Raw genomic sequence first — 24,023 nt, 5'->3', positions numbered from 1 at the left:
GTTTACTTGAGGATTTTGCTTTTAAAGGAAAATGCTGGAATCTTGTGGAGAGGCCCAGAATCTTTTGGCTCAAGAACTCTCTCAACATGAAGTTTTTGTTGAAAAAGAGATCATGGAACCACTGAATAATATTGCAGAGGTAAGTTATTTTGTATTATGCTATCAAAGAAATAAAGTTTAATGATGAAACAAGTTTTATTTTTTTGAGGAGGGGGAAAGGCTAATGAACTTCACCATGAATGTCTGAAAGTGGGTGAACAAGTCTGTTTTGTCATTGTATGTGTGTCTGTAGATATAGATACATATCACACACATACACACACACACACACACACACACACACAAACTTTTCTTTCAGATTGGCTTGTAGCTTAATGCTTTAGCAAACTGAAATTTCACCAATGTGGATATTAGTTCTACCTAACCATTTGAAAATCCCTTCATGCCTCAGTAGATGATTTGCTGAAGAAAAAAAATCCCTCATCATACAAGCAAACTTCATAGTAATATGTAGCTTTCCCGAGGCTAGTGTTTGGAGGGGAGACGCAGCCCATTGCCAGACCTATACTTAAAAGACTTTCCTGCTGGGTAGGGACTGTTGGAACCTTTGCTTCACTGGTACAGCCTTCAAGAGTCCAAGGCCCTTCTCTGCTCTTTAGTTGAGGCATTAGAAGACTTTATTAGAAGTTTAAAGTGTTCCTCTGTTCAATATCTTAAGGTGTCTTTTTTTTTTAAACCAGAATTTTATAACATTTCATTTTTTCTTTATTCCAGGTGGATATCCCAAACATTCAGAAACAAAGGAAACAGCTTTCTAAGTTGGTATTAGACTGGGATTCTGTCAGAGCTAGGTAAACCTAGGAGGTTGCTCATGTACTATTCCCTCAAGTTTCTAGCAGCTAGTCACTTAGATCACTCTTACAGCAGTGCTCTGTCCCAAAACTCATATTTCACTTTATAGACGAAGCCTTCATGATATCACTTGGAACATGTGGCTTTTCAATTTCGACACGGTTCAAAAAGGCTTAGTTAGCTAGTCCCCTAGCCATTTGGTTAGAAGAGATTCAAAGGGGCTAGATGAGGAGAAGAGGAGGCTGTTTCTATCTGATGATTTCCCATGGTGGAGACTACTTTTCAAAGCCTCCCGTTCTACTTTCAAACTGTTCTAGTTAAGGTTTTACTTCTCATTGAATTCAGATCTCCCTCCTTTTCCAACCATTGCTCTATTTTCTGGAGTCAGGCAGACTAAGTCTTTTCCCCTTGACCATCCTTTAAGGATTTGAAGATTTGTTATGCCTTAAGCATCTTCTCTATGCTTTCAGCCATTCCTTATGTGACATAATTTCATATTCCATTAGTTACCATCCTCTGGACACATTCCACCTTTTCAGTGGCCTTCCTAAAACGTGGTACTCAGCAGTGAATACAGTATTTCAGTTGTTATCCAACAAGGAAGTATTATGGTGGAACTTTTGTACTTTAGTTATGGGGGCCAGAATGCTCTGATACAGAAAGTAGGTGAGCATCTAAAGAACTGATACACCAGTGATGTGTCCTTTTCCCAGAAAAGTGTCTGAAAGCCAGCAACTTGAAGTTCTAGCATGATAAGGATTCCTAAACTGTATATTATGGGGAGCATGAATTTGTAAATGAGGGGCTGATTGTGGTAGAAAGTGGAGTAAGATCAAATGGAACACTTAGTTGTTCCTGATCAGGAACTTTGGCAGTCTTTCAGTAATTCCTGTAGTTTAGAGAAAGGAGTTGTTTTTAGAGGTTATCTGGGAAGAAAATAGTCTGCTAGGAGAAAACAAATTTGACCTCAAAGTTGGCTATCCTTGGGGGTATTTATTTGTGCCATTCCCCACGTTTCTCAGCCTTTTCTCAGATATTCCACATTTTTGGAATCGAGGAGTAAAGCCTTTTCAGGGTGTCACACTACGTGTCACAGTGGGGGAGGTGGTCAGTGAGAAGTTTGTCAGAATGAGCCATCGTTTTATAAGCTTGGGTTTACAAGGTCACCCTTGATTCAGCCATCTTTGATTTGCAGGTTTAACCAGGCTCATAAGTCTTCAGGAACCAACTTCCAGGGGCTTCCATCAAAGATAGACTCTTTAAAAGAAGAGATGGATGAGGCTGGGAACAAAGTGGAACAATGCAAGGTATGTTAGCTTAATGACAGCAACAGTCTGTTTTGTTAAAAATTTAACATTGAATGTTAGTGCAGAGGACTAGGTTTTCCTGATAAATATTCACATTTAAGTTGATTTCAATGCAAGAAGTATCATAGCACCACATTAGTCACTTCCTTTATGCCCCTGACAAGATTCCTTGTCTATTAATTCTCATTTACATTTCCTCATATGCTCACTGTTAGATGGTACTCCATTCTTCTAGGACTTTTTGTTTTGCATTATTTTATAAAGGTCTTTCCAGATTTCTGGATGTTCTTCATATTTTTTTTTCAGTTATAATTGCACTGTAATATTCTGTTGCATTAACTTTCTTTTCTTTTTTTTGAGGGGGGGGAAGGCAAGGCAAGTGGGGTTAAGTGACTTGCCCAAGGTCACACAGCTAGGAAGTGTCAAGTGTCTGAGGCCAGATTTGAACTCCTGACTCCAGGGCCGGTGTTCTATTCACTGTGTCACCTAGCTGTCCCTGGTGCATTAACTTTCCACGGTTTAATAACAGTTTCCCTCTTACAGTACATTTAGCTTGCTGCCAGCTTTTTGCCTTCACATAAATTGCTACAATGAAAATCCTTGAATGTAATAGTTTCCTTTTTTGTTTTCAGTAGCATTTTCAGAATGTATTCTCAGCAATTAAAATATTGGGCACAAATTATTTTTGTAACCTTTATCACAGATTCTTTCGTCTCCCCTTCTACTTAATCCAGGATCAACTTGCTGCAGACATGTATAACTTTATGGCTAAAGAAGGGGAGTATGCCAGATACTTTGTTACGGTAGGTGTGTTTCTTCTCCTGTGAAATGTGCAGTTTTACAAAAATGAGCTGTCTTTGTTTTGTTTGAATACCTGTACCATGTTTTGTCCATTGAAAACAAAGATCGCATTTCTTTTGCTCAACCATGTTGTGGTCTGTTCATCAACGCTAACATTGCCTTTGTTTTTGAATGTGGGTTCTGTTCCCAGTTATTAGAAGCCCAAGCAGATTACCATAGAAAAGCCTTAGCTGTCTTAGAAAAGGCCCTCCCTGAAATCCAGGCCCATCAAGGTAATGTAACTCGTGTTCTCGCCTGACCCCTCTCTCTGCCTTTGTCCCCTCTGCAGTCTTCTTCTTCACCTTGCCTCCTCTGCATGCAGTTCCTAACAGTAATGCCCTCTTTGGTTCTGGGAAGTGCTGTTCCCCAGCATACTTTCATCTCTTGCTGCTGCATACTCTAATTCCTTACAGAAGTAGATTTACCATACTAACAAACCAATGTTGTCTTTCTGAAACCTAGTCAAAGTTTTTGTGTTTTTTTTTTGGAGTAGCAATGTTATTCTGTCCCCTCCTTGAGATAGGTGAAGGCTGTGTGATCGCATTATCCTTTCCAGAATCTAATAGTTGAGTTGCTGCGTATTTAACCCCAGAAATGAAACTTCCAGATCATCATTTCTCAAAAAGTTATCTGGGAATTTTTTTTGAGTGTTGTGAAAATTGCTGTCGTACATTGGTGCAGCTGGTAAGGGCTCAGCCTCCTGCTGAGGTCCAGATCAGAACCTTTTCTTCTCTACCCTGTTTCTGCCTTTATGCAGAACTTCTTTCCCAAGAACATCACATATTTGCTCCCTGATCTTGGAGGACTGAGTATCATACCCCAAAGTGAGGAGGGCTGTAGAAAGTCACCCAGGTGATCACTTCTTTGAGGTGTGTGTATGCATGCGTGTGGGTGTGTGTGTGTTAGAGAGAAGAAGGAGAGAGATTGGCAAAGGCAGACAGATGAGAGCAGATCTGAGTGGCTTTGGGCCATTGAAGTCGGCACTGCTTTACATCCTTCATCCTTAGTTAGAACAGGAGAGCTAAGCTGAACTTGAGCTCTACACCTGGGCACATAAGCTTGTCTAATAAATTCTGGATAGTTGTTATAGATTCCTGGCTTGTGCTGAAGGGTTTTGTTTCTAAAAATAGAAAGCCAATGGTAAACTTCCAGATCGAACAGTTTGGAGTTTTTGACTGACCACAGTGTGAGATCTTCACAGACCCAGGGCACACGTGTGTCACTCATCCTTCCTACCAGAGATTTAGCAGATTTCTAAGATTCTTGTGCTCAGTTCTTAAATGAGCGAAATTTCTGAGTTTTTATGATGGTGGTAGCTAGGAAATGTATATTAATTTGTTGGTGTGTCGTGAACTAATGCATATAAAGTTGGTAGAGCAAGAAACTAACATAGCAAACTGAGCTTGGGAAAGTAATGACTCTTATAAGAGTAGTTTACAGGCTTTGGTTCAGGCAAAATGTAGGCAGTGATGACTTGTGCATTTGGATTAGGGTCAATGAAAAGTGTTGGTAATGATCAGTAAATCACTGGGAAAAAAACTTGAACAGCTGACATTTGTGTAGAGCTTCAGAGTTTGTTTACAAAGTGTTTTTTCTCACTACAACCTAGGGCAAATACCATTATCTCTATTTTCTAGATGAGGAAATAGGCTTAAGGTTGTGACTTAGCCAAGGTCACATGGCCGCAAGGGTCAAGAACTGCCTCTCAGATCCTGACCTTAACCCTTCTCTGTGCCATTCTGCCTATCAGTGAAACATGGAATAGGAAAGTTTTCAACCAGTAACCTCTGCTGCTCATGAATTTAATTTGTTCAGAATATTCAATCAGATAAATTTGTGGTTTGACACAGGAAAGCCTAGTAGCAGTACTCTCCACAGACCTTAGCAGGAAGCACTTGTGGCCAGTTAGGAGATTGTTGTAGGGTAGATGTCCTGGGTGTGGTGGAGAAAAGAGGTAGGTATTTCATGAGTGTGTTCAGAAGTGATGGTGAGAGTCCTTCAAAAGCATTTAGGAAATCCTACACTTGGAGTGGCCCTATTTGGTCTCCATGGCCCACTTTTGTTGTGGTATCCCTCAGGATTTTTTTTTTAGATTTTTTTTCAGATTACCTAATTAAAGATCATCGGTCAGTGAGAGTTTCAGGGCTTACTTTGTGTGAGACCCTTTGCTAGGTGCTGGGGGGCTCCAGATACAAAAAATGATATGTCTAGTACATTTTATAGATGAGAAAACAGAAGCCTAAAGAAGTTAGGGAATTTGCCTAATGTTAGGTAGTAAGTGGGGCCTCCTACTTCGTCCCCAAGTTGAACCCAACTCAGTGATCTCACTGCTTCATAGGAATGACATGTATGTTTCCTCAGTCACCACCTCTTTCTCTGACACATCCCAGTTTCATCTCCCCTGGCTCCTTACCCTCTTCCCCCACACATACTTGGGTTTTCCTTATCCTGGAAAAAAAAAACCTTCAGTTGACCCTGCTGCCCTCTAAAATGATTGCCCTATTATTTCTTCTTCCTTTCATTTCTAGGCTTTCAAAAGGAGTGGTCTCTACCACAAATCTTAATTTGGTCACCAACCTTACTCATTCCCCAGATCAGTCCACTACAAATGGGTTTATTTTTCCCACATCTCTACTAAAACTACTTTCTTGGAGGTCGCCAGTAACCTAATTCTTCTTGACTTCTCTGTAGGAATTGACACAGGTTTGTAAACCCTTTCTCAGAAAGTATCTCTTCCTGGGATTGCTTTCATGCCTCTCCCCTAACTCTCTAACTTTCTCATTCCCTGACTCCATTTCCAGTCTTACTGTCCAAAAGCAGGCATTTCCTAAGGTTGAGTCCTTGACTCTCTATTCTTTCTGTAGAATACAAGCTTCCTTAAGGCAGGAACTTAAATTTTTTGTCTTTTTGTTTCTGGTGCCTAAACCAAAGCCTGGCGTATAGCAGGCACTTATTAAAATCATTGTTGATTCAGTGACATATGTATGTGCCCTCTCATGAAATGGAACTCTCATCAAGAATCATGATTTCAACAACTCTGTTGTCTCCCCAGTTATCAGTCCTATATTCCAACTGGATTTCTAGTTGTCACCACAAATTCAGTGCATATAAAGGAGAATTTATCTCTCCTGATCCCATTATGCCTCCTCCCCAACCAAACAAACATTTTGTTTTTCATTTCAGTTTATGCAGCTCTGTCATCGGTATTGCTCACTCTCCCAGGCTTAAAACTTTGGAGTCAGTTTACTCATCTTTCAGACTCCACCAAAACACCAAGCCGTGATGACTTTTTCCTATAGAATACCTCATCTGATACCTTTCTTCTCAATTTCCCCTACTACTGCCCTACAGTGAATCCAATTACCTCCCGCTGAGTATTTCAGGATCAGATCTTTTGACTAGCATTCAAGTTCTTTCACTTTGTGGTCTCCATTTATCAGTTTCCTGATAACACATTAAATGGTCTACTTTTTTAATGCCTTCCCATATCACACAGTTCCTACCCTACCTCCCATCCTGATTCTTGTTATTATTCAGTTGTTTCAATCATGTCTAACTCTTTGTGACCCCATTTGGGGTTTTCTTGCCAAAGATACTAGAGTAATTTATCATTTCTTTCTCCAGATTATTTTATAGATGAGGAATTGAGGCAAACAGGGTGAAGTGGTTTGCCCAGGGTCACACAGCTAGTAAGTGTCTGAGGTTGGATTTGAACTCAGGTCTTCTTGACTCCAACTCTGGCACTCTGTCTACTGTGCTGCCTAGCTGCCCTAATTCTTACCCATCCTTCACAGCCCAGCTCAAATTCCACCTCCTCTATGAAACCTTCCCTGAACAATGAAGCCTTCAATGACCTCTTTTACCTCAGAAATTCTAAGATTACCTACTGTCTGTACAGTCATTTGGCACTTTCCACATATGCCCTATATTGATATCTTTTACTGTATGTCCCGTCTTCTCTGCTAAAAATATCAGCTCCTTAAAGGGCAGAAACCAGGACTTCCTCATCTTTGTTTCTCCCACATCACCTACAGTGGTACCTTGTAATAGTAGACATCCAGTAAATGCTGCTTGATTATTGAAATGTTGGATCATCTCCTTTGGAGATTGTCCTAGGAGAAAAAAAATTTCCAGACTCAATTTTGTGCTATTCCAAGAACTAGGGAGGGAGCCAGGGCTGAGTTGCCTAAGGAGAGAAGGTCTTGTCATGGAAAGAGCCCTGGCCTTGCAGTGAAGAAGCAAGTCACCTAACTTCTCTAGACCTCAGTTTCCTTATCTACCAAATGGGGATAAATAGAATTCTCTTACTATATAGAACTTTTGGAAAGAAGGCATAATTCCTAGATGAGCAGGAGGAGGAGTGAATTACTGTTTAATGTCCCAGTAGGAACTGGTCCCAGCATTTTCTCCGGGATAGTGTGTGCAGCCAAAGCCGAGGCTAGCTGGGCAGGGCACCATTAGGGTAGGGGCTTTAAAGAGTATCTATCCCCTATGCCTTCCTGCATTTTATTTTTCTTTCCTTTCCATTTTCCCCACACTTCTTCACAATTGTTTTCCCATTTTTCTGTGGTTAATATTTAATCTTTTGTATTTAGTTGGGGCTTTGGACTTTGGTGAGAAATGATAGTTTTCTTTATTCACATACATTCAGTTCTTCTGAGGATTACTGGGACACTGGCTGTCTATGTATAGGAGAGAGTTGGGTGATAGCTTGTGTGGATAACAGCTATTTTTTTTTTTTGGAGGGCAATTGGGGTTAAGTGACTTGCCTGAGGTCACATGGCTAGTTTTTGTGTTAAGTGTCTGAGGCATGATTTGAACTCAGGTCCTCCTGACTCCAGGGCCAGTGCTCTATTCACTGCTCCACCTAGCCACCCCCCAGATATTTTTTTTTTATTACCAAGGTGACCACAATCCCAATTGTAGAGGCCATAACTGAGGATTTAAATGCTTCATGCTTATTTTTTATTTTTTGCCTTTTGGAAGGCAGTTGGGGTTAAGTAACTTGCCCCAGGTTACATGGCTAGTTTTTTTTTGTGTGTGTGGGTGTTAAGTGTCTGAGGCTAGAACCGAACTCACGTCCTCCGGACTCTGGGGCCGGCGCTTTACTCACTGTGCCACCTAGCTGCCCAATGTGCTTTTTTTTTTTTTAAAGAATAAAGTATTTCTAACAGGACCTTTCAAGAACTAGTTCTTATACCAAACAGTTCTATCTTCCACAAGTTTGTAAGCTACTGTGCGCATTGTGCTACTCTTTTTTTTTGCCTTTTTTTTTTCGGAGGTGGGAAGGTAGGGCACTAGGGGTTAAGTGACTTGCCCAAGGTCACATGGCTAGTTTTGTTTTAAGTGTCTGAGGCCAGATTTGAACTCAGGTCCTCCTGACTCCAGGGCTGGTGCTCTATTCACTGCGCCACCTAGCCGCCTCACATTGTGCTACTCTTGGTGCTGGAAATGTAGAGACAAAAAAGGGAAAAGTTTAGGAAATCATCTACTAACCAAAGGTTATTGAACTGAGAGAGAAAACTAAGATTCAACTAATGACTGATGATTGACCCAAGACAGCTAAGAGAACAGGGAGAGAGTAGAAGAAGGGAGCCTAGCACAGAGCCTTGAAGGCTGGCCATCTTTAGTTTGCAGAAGAATATGGTCTAGGAAGGAGGCTGAAAAGGAGCAATCACAGGAAAGTCTGAGGAAAACCAGAGAAGAGCGTAATCTCACTAGAGAATAGACAGCGTGTCCGGAAAGGGACTGGGGGAATGGTGGTGTCAGGTGTTGCAGAGAGTTGGAATAGGCTGAGGACTAAAAGAGGTCGTTGGATTTAGCAGGTAAGAAATAAATCTCTGATAGACTTGGAGAGTCAAGTAAAGGAACTGGAAGCCAGATTACAAGGGGGTGAGGACTGGAAGGTGAAGAAGAGGAGGTAATAGACTAAGAGGCTGGCTGTGAAAGAGAAGAGAGAGGAGGAGAGCTTGAGGGGAGGATCGAAGGAAGTAAAACTCCAGCCATCAGAACTGTCTTTCTATTAGGGAATTATTTTCTCTCCACCAGGATTTTGAAGGTAAATTAAAATAGACATCATACATCACTTTTAAAACGTGCAAAGTTTTTACCAACTCAAAAAATTTGTGTTGCCAGATAGACTTCATTTGTTTCCCTTGGAAAAGAAGGAGTTGAGCCATGGGTTAGAGAGAGTCAGAAAATTTCCGATGTGGGAGCATCTTTGGAGTCCATCTAACACAAGGATCTGTTCTATCACTGAATCTCCAAGGTGGAGAATTCCTTAGAGGCACCTAGTCTAGTCCACACTTGACCTGGAATCTTTACCACAGCATCCCCAGCCACTAGCTGGCCGTCATTTTCTTGAAAAGAACACCAGTGAAGGTCTAGGTGGTTCCAAAAGCCTTTGTTGTAAAGGCTTTGTTATTTCTGACATCATACATGATGTGTTCTAAGATTCCTTGTAGCCCAGTCAATCTATAAGCAACTTTGTGAGACTCAGCGATAGAACCAAGAGAGGTGCTTCTTTCAGTTTTATAAAATTATTTCCTTGCCCACAATAGAAGGCTTGTTGAGACACATCTTTCCTCTAACTGGAAAGCTGGTGCTGAGTTGTTGTTTTTTAATAGAGGAAAAAATGCTGATATTTGTCAACCCCAAACATAAGATTATAGAATGTTAGATCTGGAAATGACCTTAGACATCATCTAGTCCAAACTCTTATTTTATAGTGGTCAAAATTGTGCTCCAAGTTACAGTGAGTTAAGGATGGAACCAGGACTGGAACCCCTGGTTTTCTGATCTTGACTCCAGTCTTTCTCAGGTTTTTCCTCACGTTTCTGTGGCCTGTGGGTCTGTCCTTGACCCTCCTCACTTGTCTCTGCTTTCTTCCCTGGCAATCCCCTTCACCTCCATAATTTGAAGGCCTACTTCTATGCAGATGACCATTCTCCATCCCACCCCACCCCTGCCCCAAAGTCTGTCTGTTCAGACTTGACCTCTCCTATATTAGAGATCTGTACCCTCAGCCTTCTCTAAAGCTCCAGCTGGGCATCCCATCAGTTAATCAGCAAACTTTTATTAAATGCCCACTGTGTATCAGGACTCTGCTAGTTGCTGAGGGTACAGATACAGACAGTCCTGCCCCCAAAGAGCTTACCATCAAGGGGAAAGACATGCACCTGAACTTGGGTCTGTCCCAAGCAGAGCTCATTTTTCTTGTCCCCTAAACTAGCGTTTCTGTCTGTGGCACACCCATCAGTTCATGGAGTGAATGCTCATAACCTCAGAGTCCTCTTTGATTCTTTTCTTTCCTCTCCCTCTCCACTCACATCCATTCACTTATGAAGGCCCATTGATTTCATCTCCATGACATCTCTGGCATACAGACCTTCTTGATTCCCATTGCTGCCGCCACCCTTATTGCCACCTCCTTGGATGACTGGAACAGCCTCTTAAGGTCTCACTTCCTCTACTTTCTCTGTCTTCTAATCCGTCATTCAAATGCTGCAGGACTCGCTTTTCTTCTGTATAGGTCTGACCACATCCTTCCTCTGCTCAGAAGTCCTCTGTGGCTCTGTATCTTACTGAGTCAGGTCCGAACTCCTCTCGGTAGCATTTGAGGTCCTCCCACATTCTATCCCCCCCTCCTCCCTTCTAGCCTCATCTCCTTCCACACCTGACATGCTCCAGCTAAACTCGACTATTCCATCCAAATCTGGCCTCACATTTACATTCCATTCTCACATCTCTGTGCCTCTGCTTAGTCTGTTCTTTGTTCCTAGAATGTCTTTGTCACCATCTTTGCCTGCTGAATTTCTAACTCCCAACGCTGCTACCTCTGTGAAGTCTATCCTGGTCCCTCCCACCTCCTCACCCTAGTCTCAAATAGTCGTTTGTGTTGTAACTTTCTCATGTTACTTACCAGTTTCATGTACCCCTCTAGACTGTAAGTTCTAAGGGGAGGGGACCATGGCCCATATAAACTTTGGCTCTCCCCTGGTACCTAAAATGGTGCCTTGTATGCAGTAGGTACTTAATGAATGTTTCTTTTCTTTGTATTTTCCCCACACTAGGCAGGCCAGCTCCAGCTTGCTGCTTAACCTTAGCATGTGCATAATGAGAACGGAGGGCGGTTCTGAGTGACAGAACAGGGGCATTATCATGCCAATGAGAGAGACTCAGAAATGGATCAAGCAGAGTTCCTGTGTTCAAGGAACTTGAAGTCTTGTTAGGAAGAGAAGCTTGGACACAAATGATAATAATAGAAAATAATTGCATTTTGAAAGTACAAAGTTCTTTTTTGAGGGGGAGAGACTACAGGCAATGTTGTCTTCGGGGGAGTAGGGTTGGGTAGGGCAGATTAAGAGAAAGCTTAGTGAATGAAGTGGCATTTAAGGTGGGCTTTCAAAGATTAGTAAGACCTCAGCCAGAACATATTTTTCTTTTTTTCCCAACTACATCCTACTAATTTCCTGAAGTTCATCTCTGGTGGTAGGGGATGTACCTGGATTTGTGAAAATATGAATTATTGATTGCCTTCCAAAATGTTATGCTGCTCTAGATAAATGGACAGAAAAACCTGCTTTTGGAACTCCGTTAGAAGAGCACCTGAAACGGAGTGCACGGGACATCGCACTGCCCATTGAAGCCTGTGTAATGCTGCTCTTAGAAACTGGCATGAAGGAAGAGGTATGTGCCTTCCTGCCCCTCCCCTGTGCCCTCCTCCCCTTTCATTCTCTATCTCTTTTTCTTCATGGTCAAAGACTGAGCACATCCTTTGTCCTTAACATTTGATCTTAAGTGTGTCCTTTTAGTTATATGACCTTGGAAAGTTCTTTCCCCTTTTAGGCCCTCAATTTTCTCATTTGTAAACTGAAAGAGATGGTTTCTAAAGGCCCTTCTAGTTCTGAAGCCCTGTGATCTAAGGTTTCCTTTCAACTCTGACATCTTTCCTCCTTAGGCCCCTTTCAGTCCTGACATTCCATGTTCTGAAGTCCCTTCGTGGTCTGACCTTGCATGCTCTCAGGTCCTTTCAACTTGACTGTTTCTGTTTCTATAATTGTTGCCTTCTCTAGGGCCTTTTCAGAATTGGGGCTGGAGCATCCAAGTTAAAGAAGCTAAAAGCTGCCTTAGACTGCTCTACATCTCAGCTGGATGAGTTTTATTCAGACCCACATGCTGTCGCAGGTAAACTCTGAGTATGCACAGAACCAGTTACCATCTCAGCAGTGTCAGGGGGTCTCAACTTTCATTATGTCATGGGACCCTGTGGCAGTCTGACAAAGCCTCTGTATCTATCCTGAGAATCTTGTTTTTAAAAACATAAAATAAAAACATAATATTACATAAGAAACCCACTATATTGAAATCTAGTTATCAGAATAGCTTCTTTTAAAAAAAATCATAGACCCCAGGTTCAGAACCCTGGGCTAAATGGTGGCAGGTAGATGACACTGTCTCAGACCATGCTTCAGAACTGGTGAACAGATAAAAGTACCCATCTACGCTCTAGGTTTAAGTTCTGTGTAAAACTGAAGTTTCCTGCTGTCCAGCTTTCCTGGGATTCAAGGAAACAGTTTGCTTGAATCGACACATCTTGTCCAGTCACTTTGCAAGAATCGAGGTAGTATTGACAATGATATGTTTTTTTTTTTCCCAGTGGGAGAGCGCTAGGTGCAATGTCAGAAGGCCTGGGGCACAAGCCTTGGCCTCGGGGTGGTCTGTGTGACTCTGGCAGATTATTTCCCATCACAGTCTGCTCTCTCCTCTGCAAGGTGGATATATAAATGAATAAATAAATAAACCAGCCTTTATTGAGCGCCTAATGGAGAATCATATGACTGGAAATGGGTTGGATTCTGGGAATACACATGTAAAGGAGCATTCTAGTAGAGGGGGTATTATCTCATATATAGATTACCCCCCCCTCGCTGGTAGTGCGAAGACAGATCTTTGTGAACCAGAGCCTGTGTGAGCAGTTGTTCTCCTATCTCCCTTCCCAAAAGTGCAGATCTGTTTGGGGAAATCATTGTCTCTCTGGAGCGTGCAGAGGATCTCCAGCCCCCTCAACATGTTTTCAAGGGAACCGAGGGTTTGCTTTCTAAACTTCAGCAGTTTTCTTTCCCTCCCACTCTCATTATGTTTTCTTTTTGTTTTAAAAAGAAGCAAAGTAGGGGCATCTAGATGGCACAGTGAATAGAGCACCAGCCCTGGAGTCAGGAGGACCTGAGTTCAAATCCGGCCTCAGACATTTAACACTTACTAGCCGTGTGACCTTGGGCAAGTCACTTAACCCCAATTGCCCTGCCTTCCCCCCTCCAAAAAAAAAAGAAGCAAAGTAGTCAAAATACTAACAGGTTTGTTTTTTTTTTTTTTAAAGGAAGCCTTACATTGGCACTCTGTGTCTCTGTGTATCTGTGTATGTGCATATATATGCACATATACACACTAGGGGGAAATTTATGTCATTTCAGGTGCTTTGAAGTCCTATTTACGGGAATTGCCTGAACCTTTAATGACTTTTCATCTTTATGAAGAATGGACAAAAGTGGCAAGGTAAGGTGATGAAAAATTAATTCCCGATCAGAAGGGAGAGCCCTGGATTTTGAGTCAGATGATCTGGGTTTGAGTCCTGACTGCTACTTGCTACCTTTGTTACCTTGGGCAAGGCCTACCACCTCTCTGAACCCCAATAGTCTTGTCTATAAAATATACCTACTATTTCACAGGGTTGTTGTGAAGAAAGTGAATTTTAAACTGTGATGTTCTATAGAAATATAAGGTTTTGCTGTCATCAACAAGTAAACACAATCAAAGATTACCCTCTCAGATCCTCGTGACATAGTCCTACCATTCCTTTACTTTTTTGATGATGATTTATGAATAAATTGGTGTTTTATTACAAGCTCCAACACTTAGGAGTTATATGACCATGAGCAAGTCTATTAATCTTTCTGAGGCTCAGTTTCCTCATTTGTAAAATGAGAAAATTATTTGAAGGATTGTGAGGAAACAGCTTTATAAACCTCCATATGTCCTGTGAACATGAACTGTCATTATTCAATCAGCAAACATTCATTAAGTGCTTACTGTGTGTCAGCCTCTATACTAAGTTTTGGGAATTAAAAAAAGAAGCAAAAGACGATCCCTGTCTTCAGGGAGTTTACAGTCTAATGAGGGAGACAGCATGCAATGATATATATAAAAAGCAAGCTATATGCAGGATGAATAGCAAGTAATTAACAAAGGGAAGGCACCAGAATTAAGAGACATTGGGGAAGGCTTCCTGTAGATTGTATGATTTTAGTTTGAGATTGAAGGAAACCTGGGAGGTCATTAGTTGGAACAGAGGAGGGAGAATGTTCCAGCCCTTCAGGATAGCCAGAGAGAATACCTGGAGCTAAGAGACGCAGTGTGTTGTTCATGTCACTTTAATCAAAGTGTATTTTGGTAAGTTTCATAAAATATGAACTTTTTTGCTTTAGTGTGCAGGACCCGGACAAAAAACTTCAAGATTTGTGGAGCATATGCCAGAAATTACCAAAGCCAAATTTGGCCAATTTCAGGTTTGTAATCATTGCTGTGTTTTTTTTTTACTCTGATCCAGTTCTCACCTAGCAAAAGTGGCAGCACAGCAAAGAGATTCCAGGTCCCTCCTGTTGGCCTGTTTACCCTCATAGGACAAAATATTTGGGGCACTGCTTTCATCGTAGGGATCTCACTTTTACTGTTGTCATTCATATGCTGTTTGATGTCAAAAAGAAGTGACCTGAAAATGCTGATGATCACTGAATTTTCTGCTTAATTGTGGGTTAATCCATTCATTGAGTGAAATTTACCTGTGAGTGGGAAGTTGAGAAAATAGTGACTTTACCTTTGCAGTTTGCTTTGAACTAGTTTATTCTAATTCACCACTCTTCATTAGTTCATTCATTTTTATCAAGGAACACCTTCAGTCCATTAGACAATCCATCAGCTTCAGGTCAACACACTTTGTTTTCTTTGAAATTTTTTTTCGTTATATATGAATTTTATTAAACACAAATGTTCAAACACACAAAAAACAAAAAGGAAGATTTCATTTGAAACTGGAATCTTTGCTACTTTCCTCAACACTCTTGGAAAGAGGGTATAGTAAACAGTGCTCCGGCCTGGGAGTCAGGCCTCCTGACTCCAGGCCTGGTTCCATTGCCATCTGAAGTAGATAAGACCCCTTTCTTTCTTTGAGCTTCAGTTCATTCATCTTTGAAATGAAGATAATAGATTAAATGATCTTGTAGGGGTTCTGTTAGCTCTGTTAGTCAGTGTCCCTCTTAGACCTGTGTGGCTGTTTCTCTAGAATGTAGACAAACAATAAACCTAGCAGGAAGAATAAAAATCTTCCTCTAAATTTCTGCAGAAGTCTATGAGGAGGACAAGAATTTAAAAATAAATTGCAATTAGAAATGCTTCATTCTGACCAGTGGTTCTAAAAAATAATGGTTCTTTTAGAAAATTTTTATTAAAATAATCACATTGAAAGAAGCCATCATAAAAGTGTAAATCAAATTTCTTCTCTCTTCTAATTGGCTTTACTCATTCTTAATCTTATACTGATTCTGAATATTCTTTTAATACATAAAAAAGCACAGAATGGTGCTTTTTTGTATCATAGTAAGATGTAAAATTCTAATGGATATAAACATTTTATCTTATGGTTTGTTCCCTGAAATTTGGGCATAGAGCAAATGTTTGTAAAATGAATTGTTTTCCTATTGACTTCTATATAAAAGTATAAAAGTAGTTATTTCAAAATGAATTTTTTTAAACTACCTAAAACAAAGTCATATTTAAACCCACATTTTTAACCAAAAAGTGATTTGTTTTTCAGTTTTACAAAAATACTCAAAATAAGTCACAAGAGGGTGTCAAAGCACCTGGATTTGAATCCAGGCTCTACCACAAACTGTCTCTGTGACTTTGGGCAAGTTATTTAACTTCTCTAGACCTCACCTGTAAAACAAGGGGACTGGGATGACGTGCCTTCTAAGATCCCTTTTGGCTGTAGACCCAGTGACCCTACAGGTGAGATAGCTTTAAAAAAAAAAAGTCTACTAGAAATCCTTCCTTTCAGACAAGGTCAGTAAAAGAAGAAGATGTACCCCATGTGCTTCCTAACTGTTTTTTCTCATTACCAAAACAAACACTCCCTTTTAAAATCCTCAGCATTTCGCTGTTTCTTACAAGTCAGTTAAGTTGTGTATTTTCCCCTTTAATTAATTTAACAGCCCTGGTTTGGACTTTGAATGTCTGTCAATGTCCTTTATATCCTTATAAATTTGATGCTGAGGACTTGCAAATTTTCCACAGCAAATGAGAATTGGACCTCCCCTCTTCCTTCCTTCCTTCCTTCCTTCCTTCCTTCCTTCCTTCCTTCCTTCCTTCCTTCCTTCCTTCCTTCCTCCCTCCCCTCCCTCCCTCTCTCCCTCCCTTCCTTCCTCCCTCTCTCCTTCCCTTCCCACCAATAAATGAGAATGACCAGTGTACCAGAGGCCATGATTACCTTCCTGCCTTATTCTGTGTCTGCTGTAGTCTGTTAGTAGTCCCAGTCAGTGCCTCATCCTCCAAGCCCTCTTCTGAAGTCTCATTGTAGACTGAAGGTGGCCCTGGGTTCGGGAAGGTTCTTTCAGCAGAGCACAAAGTCTGATAGTCCAATGACAGAATCTGTGTCTGTTATTCATGGACCAGCTAGCCAAGTGCAGAGAGGCTACTTACCAAATGGTTGCCTATCAAATGATGATATGTTTTTGACCACTTATGAAACACATCCCCTGAGACCCAGAGTGAATTACAGCTCACATCGGCAGGGGGAGATAGGGAAGATGTCACACAAACAGAATGACAAATCTTGTGAAGTATTTCCTTATTTTGAAGTGCCAAACCTAGAGTGTCAGCATGAACTTAGAGTGAGTTCTAGGTCTGAAATAAGGCAGCCCTGGGTTCAGGTCCTGTCTCTCATGCTGCCCTGGGATCCTGGGCAGGTTGTGTAACCTCTTTGTAGTTCGGGGCTTGGACATGGGCAGGTTCCAGGCTCTGTTTGAAAGGGGACTTCTCCCATGGTGAAGACATTATTATTACTGCATTTGTATGACAATTCAATCCTTCAAATAGAAGCTTTCCTCTGAGTACCATGGACACTTGGGACTCTTACTGTTGCCTCTGATGCTATTTTGTTTGAGTGCTACTGGTAGCCACATTATTATAATCATTGAGAGGGGCGATGGGGGCAGGACAAGACCAAGAAAAAGTTTCTGCCCTGATCATAGAATAGATTCAGGCTGCTGGGGGTTTCTGGTTTTTTCAGAAGATAATTGAAAAACTTAGACAGTAATCTCTTTTAAGTAGAAATCTAGTCTGTCTTTTGACACACAGACTACAAAAATGATCTTTATCACTTAACTGATCTGAATATTCTGGTCAAACCATCCTTTGTTATTTTGATCCCACCTGGTGAAGAACAGATCTGATGGCAGATGCTTTTTTCCTGGGCAGGTATCTAATCAAGTTCCTAGCAAAGCTTGCACAGACCAGTGATGTTAACAAGATGACACCCAGCAACATTGCGATAGTGTTAGGCCCTAACTTGTTATGGGCCAAAACTGAAGGGTAAGTGACTGTTCCCCCAGGCCTAGTACTTGCTTCACAAAGGGAGAAAGTCAAACTGGAAATTCAAAGTCTAACTCAAAGCAATCATTTGGCATCTGTTGCCCTCTTGTCCACAATAACCATTGGAGTGGCATCTCCTTCTCTACTACCTGACTGTTGGATCCTCTCCTACCACAAAAGCTGCTTACTCACCAGAATAGCCACCCCAGGTCAGGTTTCCATGAGGCTTAAGGATTCAGGGTCCCAGGAAAGCTGGGAACTCCAAGCCATTTGCCACAATGCATCTGTTTCCTTACTTCCTACTCTTTTCTTAGCCCTTTGCAGTCTGACATCTGACGTCATTACTTTACTGGAATTACTGTCTTTAAAGTTAAAAACTCATAAACCCAGTGGCCTTTTTCTCAGGGAAAAGGGTGGCTTTAGCCATGGACAGCTTTTGACGTAGTGTTCCTTGTGATCTTCTCCCTTGCTTCCTCTGCCACCTCTCTATCCTCAGTTTCCTTATCCTCTTCCTGTCCTCTAAAAGTAGGCAACCTTTAAGGTTTTATCCTGAGCCTCTTTGCTTCTCCTCTCCTCTGTTCTCCTCTCCTCCTTTCCATAAATGCTACAGAGATGATCCACTTAATGTACTAGGGGTTTTCCTCTGGTTGCTTTAATATTCATCCTTGAATTTATTCATTGAGTAAATATTAGGCATCTATCAAGTCTTATGCTCGACGCTGAGGAGATACAAATCTCCCCACCCTCAATAACAGCAGATGTCCACTTGAGCCTATGCCAATATAGAGTTCCGTGGAAGTCCACCTATGTACACATGTCAGTGTAATATAGTGAACAGTAATAAAGGTGGGAAATAGGAACCCATTCAGTGGGTTTCTCCCTGTTATCTCTCTCTTTTAGAAGAGTTGTTGGCCCAGCACTGCATGGATTTTAACATTTTCATTGTCTGCCTAGACCCTTTTTTCCTTTCTGAATTACTGAAGTGATACTGTAGTGATGAATACAGCCAGCGCTGTAGTCATTGTGCATCTGAAATGGTTGAGCTCCTTACATTTCCTTTCTAGATCTCTTGCAGACATGGCAGCAGCAACATCTGTTCATGTGGTTGCAGTGATTGAGCCAATAATTCAGCATGCTGACTGGTTCTTTCCTGAAGGTAAAGATTTCTGCTGTGGAGAGGGGTGGGACAAATACCGGCTCTGTCGTGTGCTGTTCTCCTGGCTATGGTTTGGATGACACCTCATGCAGGGACCACACACCTTCATATGTTTCTGGATTTGTCTCTCTGCAGAGGTGGATTTTAATGTATCAGGAGCATTTGTAGGCCCAGCCTCGAACTCAAATCACTTACCCCACACTGGGAGTGATTATGACACAGGCACTCTGGAAAGGAAGAGGCCAGCCAGCATGGCAGTAATGGAAGGAGACCTGCTCAAGAAGGAGGGGTAGGTTGAGCCCAAGTTCTCTCTTTTTAAATAAAGAACAGATTTGTTAGGTCATAATTGATGGTATTTGTACTACTGAACATAACAGATTTTGATAAAGAATTCCAGTCTCAGCTTGGGATCATAGAATCTCAACATTTGAAAGGGGTCTCAGGGGTGCTCTAGTCCCATCTCCCACCCAGCACATGTTTGCCCTCCCTGCCACCCCTGCTAGGTGTCTGATTGCTAAGGATGGTGCTTGTTCTGGCTTGCTCAGAAGAAGACTGATGAGCAGGCAAATTATTCCCCAAAGACCTCAGGCCCTCCTTATTGCTTTTCTTTCCATATGATATTTCTATTCCATATGATACTTTTTTAAACTGCAAAATCAAAAAATAATTTTTTAAAGTTTATGTGCAATAAAACTTGGAATCTGAGAGCACTAAAGATGTTATTCTGTGTCTCAACAAATAATTTCTTTGAAAATTAATTTTAAAGACTCTTGGAACTGCAGTTTGGATGATGTTCTTCAGTTTCATTTTGGAAGATAATTGCTTTTGATCTCCACAGTTTATTTTACATAAATTTCAACTTGTTATTTTCTTTTTCTTCTCTACCTCCTATTTTCTTTTTATGAAATAAAATTTTATTGATAGCTTTTGTTTTTTAGATGACTACTTCTCCCATTTTTTCTTCTCTTGCTTAAAAAAAGAATTGAATTAAAAATAAATTTAAGATTTACTATGAAACACCAGCACAACCAATTTATTTTTGCAACTATTTCTTTTTATATGAATTTTAGTTCACAAAATGTCATAACTTTTTAGTCACTCCATCTAATCTTCCATTAGAATTCTTTGTTGGGCCATTCATTCACATTTGCTTTTTATTTTATGTGCTAATAATTAGTGTGTTACTGGTCTTTGGATTCTCCTTTTTTTTCTTTTCACATTATTTCAAAGCATTTCCAAATTTCTTCATTTTTTTGTATACTTGCCCTCTCTTTACTGCTATATAATATACTTTAATATTATATATATATATAATAAACTTTATACGACACTCTAATGCCATATAATATCCATTCTTTAACCATTTCCCTATTATCATATATTTAGGCTGCTTTGTTGCCCCATACACATTTGTTTTTTCAATTACAAATAATGCAGCAGTAGCAGCATTTGAAAAGAAAGTTCTTTTTAAAAATTGTCTCAGGATTTATTTGCAACAGTGGAATTATTGGGCCCAAGGTTATGTTTGTTTGCTTTTTAAGATAACTTTTCTGGCCTCCTGCCAGCGCCTTCCAAAAAGATTCTACAAACTTGAATTTTCCTGGCAACTAAGACACCGCCCATGTGCCCCAGCTCTTGTTACTTTCAATCCTTCTTGCCAGCTTGATGAGGTTGGGGCGGGTGCCTCACATTTGTTTTAATTTGCACCTCTTGTAATTATTGAAATTGAGAACTTTTTCAAATATTTATGAACAATTTGTGTTTCCCCTTTTGAAAATTTACTACTTATGTTTTCATTGTTAACCCATGTAATACTCTTAATACATAATGAGAATATAGCTTCTATTGTCAAGTTAGAATTTATATTCTATGCATTTAGGTATTATGCTACTTTATATCAGTGAGTTAAGATGGGTTATTTTCTTTCTAATTCTCCGCCCTCTTCTTCCCTTTCATTCTTCCTCTCCATGGTTAGAGTAATCTTATCTGAAGCTTAGTGACATTTCTAGGACTCTTGAGGTTGGGTTCATGCTGTTTTTGAAACCACAACTTTCTGTTATAAGAGAGCATAGGGAGTGTCAAAGGAAGGTTGAACTTGACCTGTGATTTCACCAGTATAGGCTAGTCTTCATGAGGAACTCCCTTATCAGCCTAAGTTGGTATCTGCTTTATAATTTAGGTCTTAGCAGGGTCACTGAGATGTCAAATGACTTGTCCCAGGATCACACAGCCACTATGTTTCCAAAGCAAGGGTTGAAGCTATGCCTTTCTCTTTATAGTTCTGGTTCTTTCTATGCTATGCCATACTGCCTCCCAGTAATACCCAGCATGCCATGGCCTTCAGTAAACCAGAAATGAGATGGACTAAAATATTTGATTTTATGTCTTTAATGCATTAAAAATTAATAAATTACTTATTTATTTAAAAATTAATGAATAATAAATTAAAATTTAATACATTAAAAATGTCTTTAATACGAATATTGCCCTTTTTTTTGCTGAAAAAAACACATTCCTTCTTAAGACCAAATCCTAATCTTTCTGAGTTAACTACACTTAGAGAAAGACGATCTTTTTATAGGGAAAAAAGCATTTTTCCTTTTATCCAGTACAGATTCAACATGTAAAAATAGACCTTACTTTAAACCCTCCCCACATTCAGCTCTGTCCCCACCCCAAGGATAAGTCAATGTTAAGAAAATTTACTCCTGAAACATTCCAAGATGGACAGCTTTTCTTGGACAGCAGTGAGATAGAATGTGTATTTTAATTACACATAGGTGATCTTATGTAAATTCATGATCCATATGGATCTCCCTGCTTTGGCACATTCTTGCAGGAACTAAGCCTACCTTAGTATTGGTTTAAGCCAAGTGCTGTTCACAAGTCGTAGAATTTCAGAGCTATGGGAAGGGATCTTAATGTCCATGTAGTCAGATCTCTGCACAAAGCATGGAGTCTCATCTGTAGCATCCTCAGTAAGAGTTCACTTACTTTGAACACCTCTAGGGACAGGAAGTTTCCCCTCTGAGGCAGCCCATTACATTTTTGGAAGGCTCCAGTTCTTAGGAAGTTCTTCCTCAAGTGGAACAGAAGTCTTTCATCTTTCAATTTCATTTCTACTCCTTGGTCTAATTCTTCCCCCTAGGACAATGCTGAACAAATCTAATCCCTCTTCCACAGGAGAGCCCTTCAGATAACATGGAAACAATTATTTCCCCCCAAGTCTTTTCTTCTTCCAGCTCAACAGTCTGTTTCTTCATCCAGTGTCCCCGGAATATGATTTTAAAAGTTTAAACTGACATCGCAGGGGAAAAAAAAGAGTGGCCATTTCTGCGTGCCACTGGCAAATGGAAATTATTTGGGGCTCCTTAGGCTCTCGGTCTCCTCACTTCATGCAGAGAATCTTGAGGTGCCTGCATCTAACCAGACTGTGTCCCCAAGTTTCGGGCACAGTTGAGGCCTTAGATGTTTGCTGTCAGTGTGGCTCTGCTCAGCTTTTAAAAGGAAAGGCTGCATAGCCCTCCTCAGGGACTCGGGCTTGCTACTTTGTCTAGAGCCAGATTTTGTGGCATGTTGTCTCCATCTCAGTGTTGCCATGTGGGTAGGTGGGTGCTGTTTTTTGTCGTTGCTTCATTGCATGCTGGGCAACAAAAGTTACTGTATTCCCCAGTGACTTTTAACGTGGGCTTCTAGCTTGATAGTTGGCTCGCATGGTGTGTTGACTCTTTCTTCTTTCTGTAGCTTTGGTGTGAAACTTATGGACTTCCAGGCCGGTCGGCGAAGTGGCACACTCAATAGAAAGCACACATCCCCCGCTTTCCACCCGCCACTCCCGCCCACGGAGGGCAGCACCTCGGCTACTCCAGGCTCAGAGCTGCCCTCCCACGGCTCTGGGGCTGAAAACAGTGGAGGTGGGGTGTCCTTCCCCCCCTCTGCTGGCTTATCTGAGCCAGGGTCCAGTCAAGGGAATGATGACAGCAGGTAAGGAGGCTGGCTCCCGCTGGCAAGGCTTCCCAATGGCCTCAGCCTTTTAAAGTGGCCTTAAACACTGCCCTCTAGCTGAGCAGGATCTTAGTGTTAGAAGGGACCTTCATGACCATCTGGTCTCACACCCACCCTCCCACCTGTTTTACAGGTCTAAGAAGGTGAGGGCACAGGGAGGTTAAAGGAGTTATTCCAGACTACACAGGTAATAAGTGCCAGAGGCAAAATTTCAGCTCAGATCATCTTAAAAAACTTTGTGCCCTCTGTACTATGCATTGTCAGAGGTGGAAAAGACATAAGGTACTGGGACCTCGAATACCAGAGCTTGAAGGACTCTTAGAAATCATCTAGTACAACCTCCTCATTTTCTGTGAGGGAACTTCAGCCCAAAGGTAGGTGAATGGACTGTCCAGGGCCACCCATTCAGGTGAGCGTAGAGCTGCCAGAAGAAACCAGGCCTCTTGCCTCCTAGGCCACTTTCACTATTATGTAGTATCATTAGTAGTTGTGTTAACTGATATAAAATAAACGTTTTTGATATTTGAAACACAGTTATTCTTGGCACCAAAACTTGTAAAAAAAAAAAAAGAAGTTGGTTGATGATACTTTTCAGATTAAACATTCCCCATTAATAGCCCATGAGCTATAAATGTCTAGAAATTCTAAGAGAAAAAATATTGTTGTTGAGGTTTATACTTCGTTTACATAAATTTAATTCCGAGAATTGATTTCTGCACAAGTGCCCACTTAGGACAATAGATGTAATACCAAGGATAATTGATAGCGTGAAGGTTATCAGCCCAGAAAGGTCCTAGTATGAAACCTATAGCAGATGGCTTAGAGAGGCTGTCGGAGAAAAGTAGCCAACCGAGAATCAGGATGCCCAAATCTGCATTCAGCTGAATGACTAACTTGTGTGACCCAGGGCAAAGTATGTCCCTGTCACTGTCCTGAGTCTGTTTCTTGAAATGATAAATGATAGGGTTACTCCACACCCTGCCCTCCCCTGATGAATTGTTGTGGGGATCTGGTGTGGTGAGGTAGGGGCAAGTGATTGAGAGACTATCGGCATGGTAGAGGATACAGAGTAAGTGTCTGGATCGACCCGTGAGGTTATCCAGGCCACACTCCTCATTTTTCCATAGGAGGAGCGGGCCCAGAAAGGTGATGCCTGGCTTGCAGTGTCTGTGAGACACACACACACACACACACACACACACACACACACACACACACAC

The 24,023-nt window shown here is 41.1% G+C and overlaps 1 protein-coding gene across 7 annotated transcripts in view; it reads left to right on the top strand.

The window, feature by feature from the left end:
- Positions 1–24,023, top strand: part of ARHGAP17 (Rho GTPase activating protein 17) — a 127,644-nt gene that overhangs the window by 87,350 nt on the left and 16,271 nt on the right. For 6 of the 7 annotated variants that reach the window (XM_069106223.1, XM_069106234.1, XM_069106224.1 and 3 more), the window contains exons 5-17: positions 28–139; positions 775–851; positions 2,048–2,159; positions 2,894–2,962; positions 3,151–3,232; positions 11,560–11,687; positions 12,074–12,185; positions 13,472–13,553; positions 14,483–14,563; positions 17,529–17,642; positions 18,707–18,798; positions 18,934–19,087; positions 22,543–22,782. In XM_069106223.1, coding sequence (XP_068962324.1) covers positions 28–139; positions 775–851; positions 2,048–2,159; positions 2,894–2,962; positions 3,151–3,232; positions 11,560–11,687; positions 12,074–12,185; positions 13,472–13,553; positions 14,483–14,563; positions 17,529–17,642; positions 18,707–18,798; positions 18,934–19,087; positions 22,543–22,782 — 1,455 coding nt within the window. The remainder of the gene's footprint in view (positions 1–27; positions 140–774; positions 852–2,047; positions 2,160–2,893; positions 2,963–3,150; positions 3,233–11,559; positions 11,688–12,073; positions 12,186–13,471; positions 13,554–14,482; positions 14,564–17,528; positions 17,643–18,706; positions 18,799–18,933; positions 19,088–22,542; positions 22,783–24,023) is intronic. The other variant, XM_069106254.1, reaches the window with a different exon arrangement.

This window comes from Petaurus breviceps, unplaced genomic scaffold (genome assembly GCF_028583685.1).
Source record: "Petaurus breviceps papuanus isolate PSGF00001 unplaced genomic scaffold, PetGlider_PUasm1.0 138, whole genome shotgun sequence".
Classification (NCBI taxonomy): Eukaryota; Metazoa; Chordata; class Mammalia; order Diprotodontia; family Petauridae; genus Petaurus; species Petaurus breviceps.
This window is presented reverse-complemented; position numbering and strand designations above follow the sequence as displayed.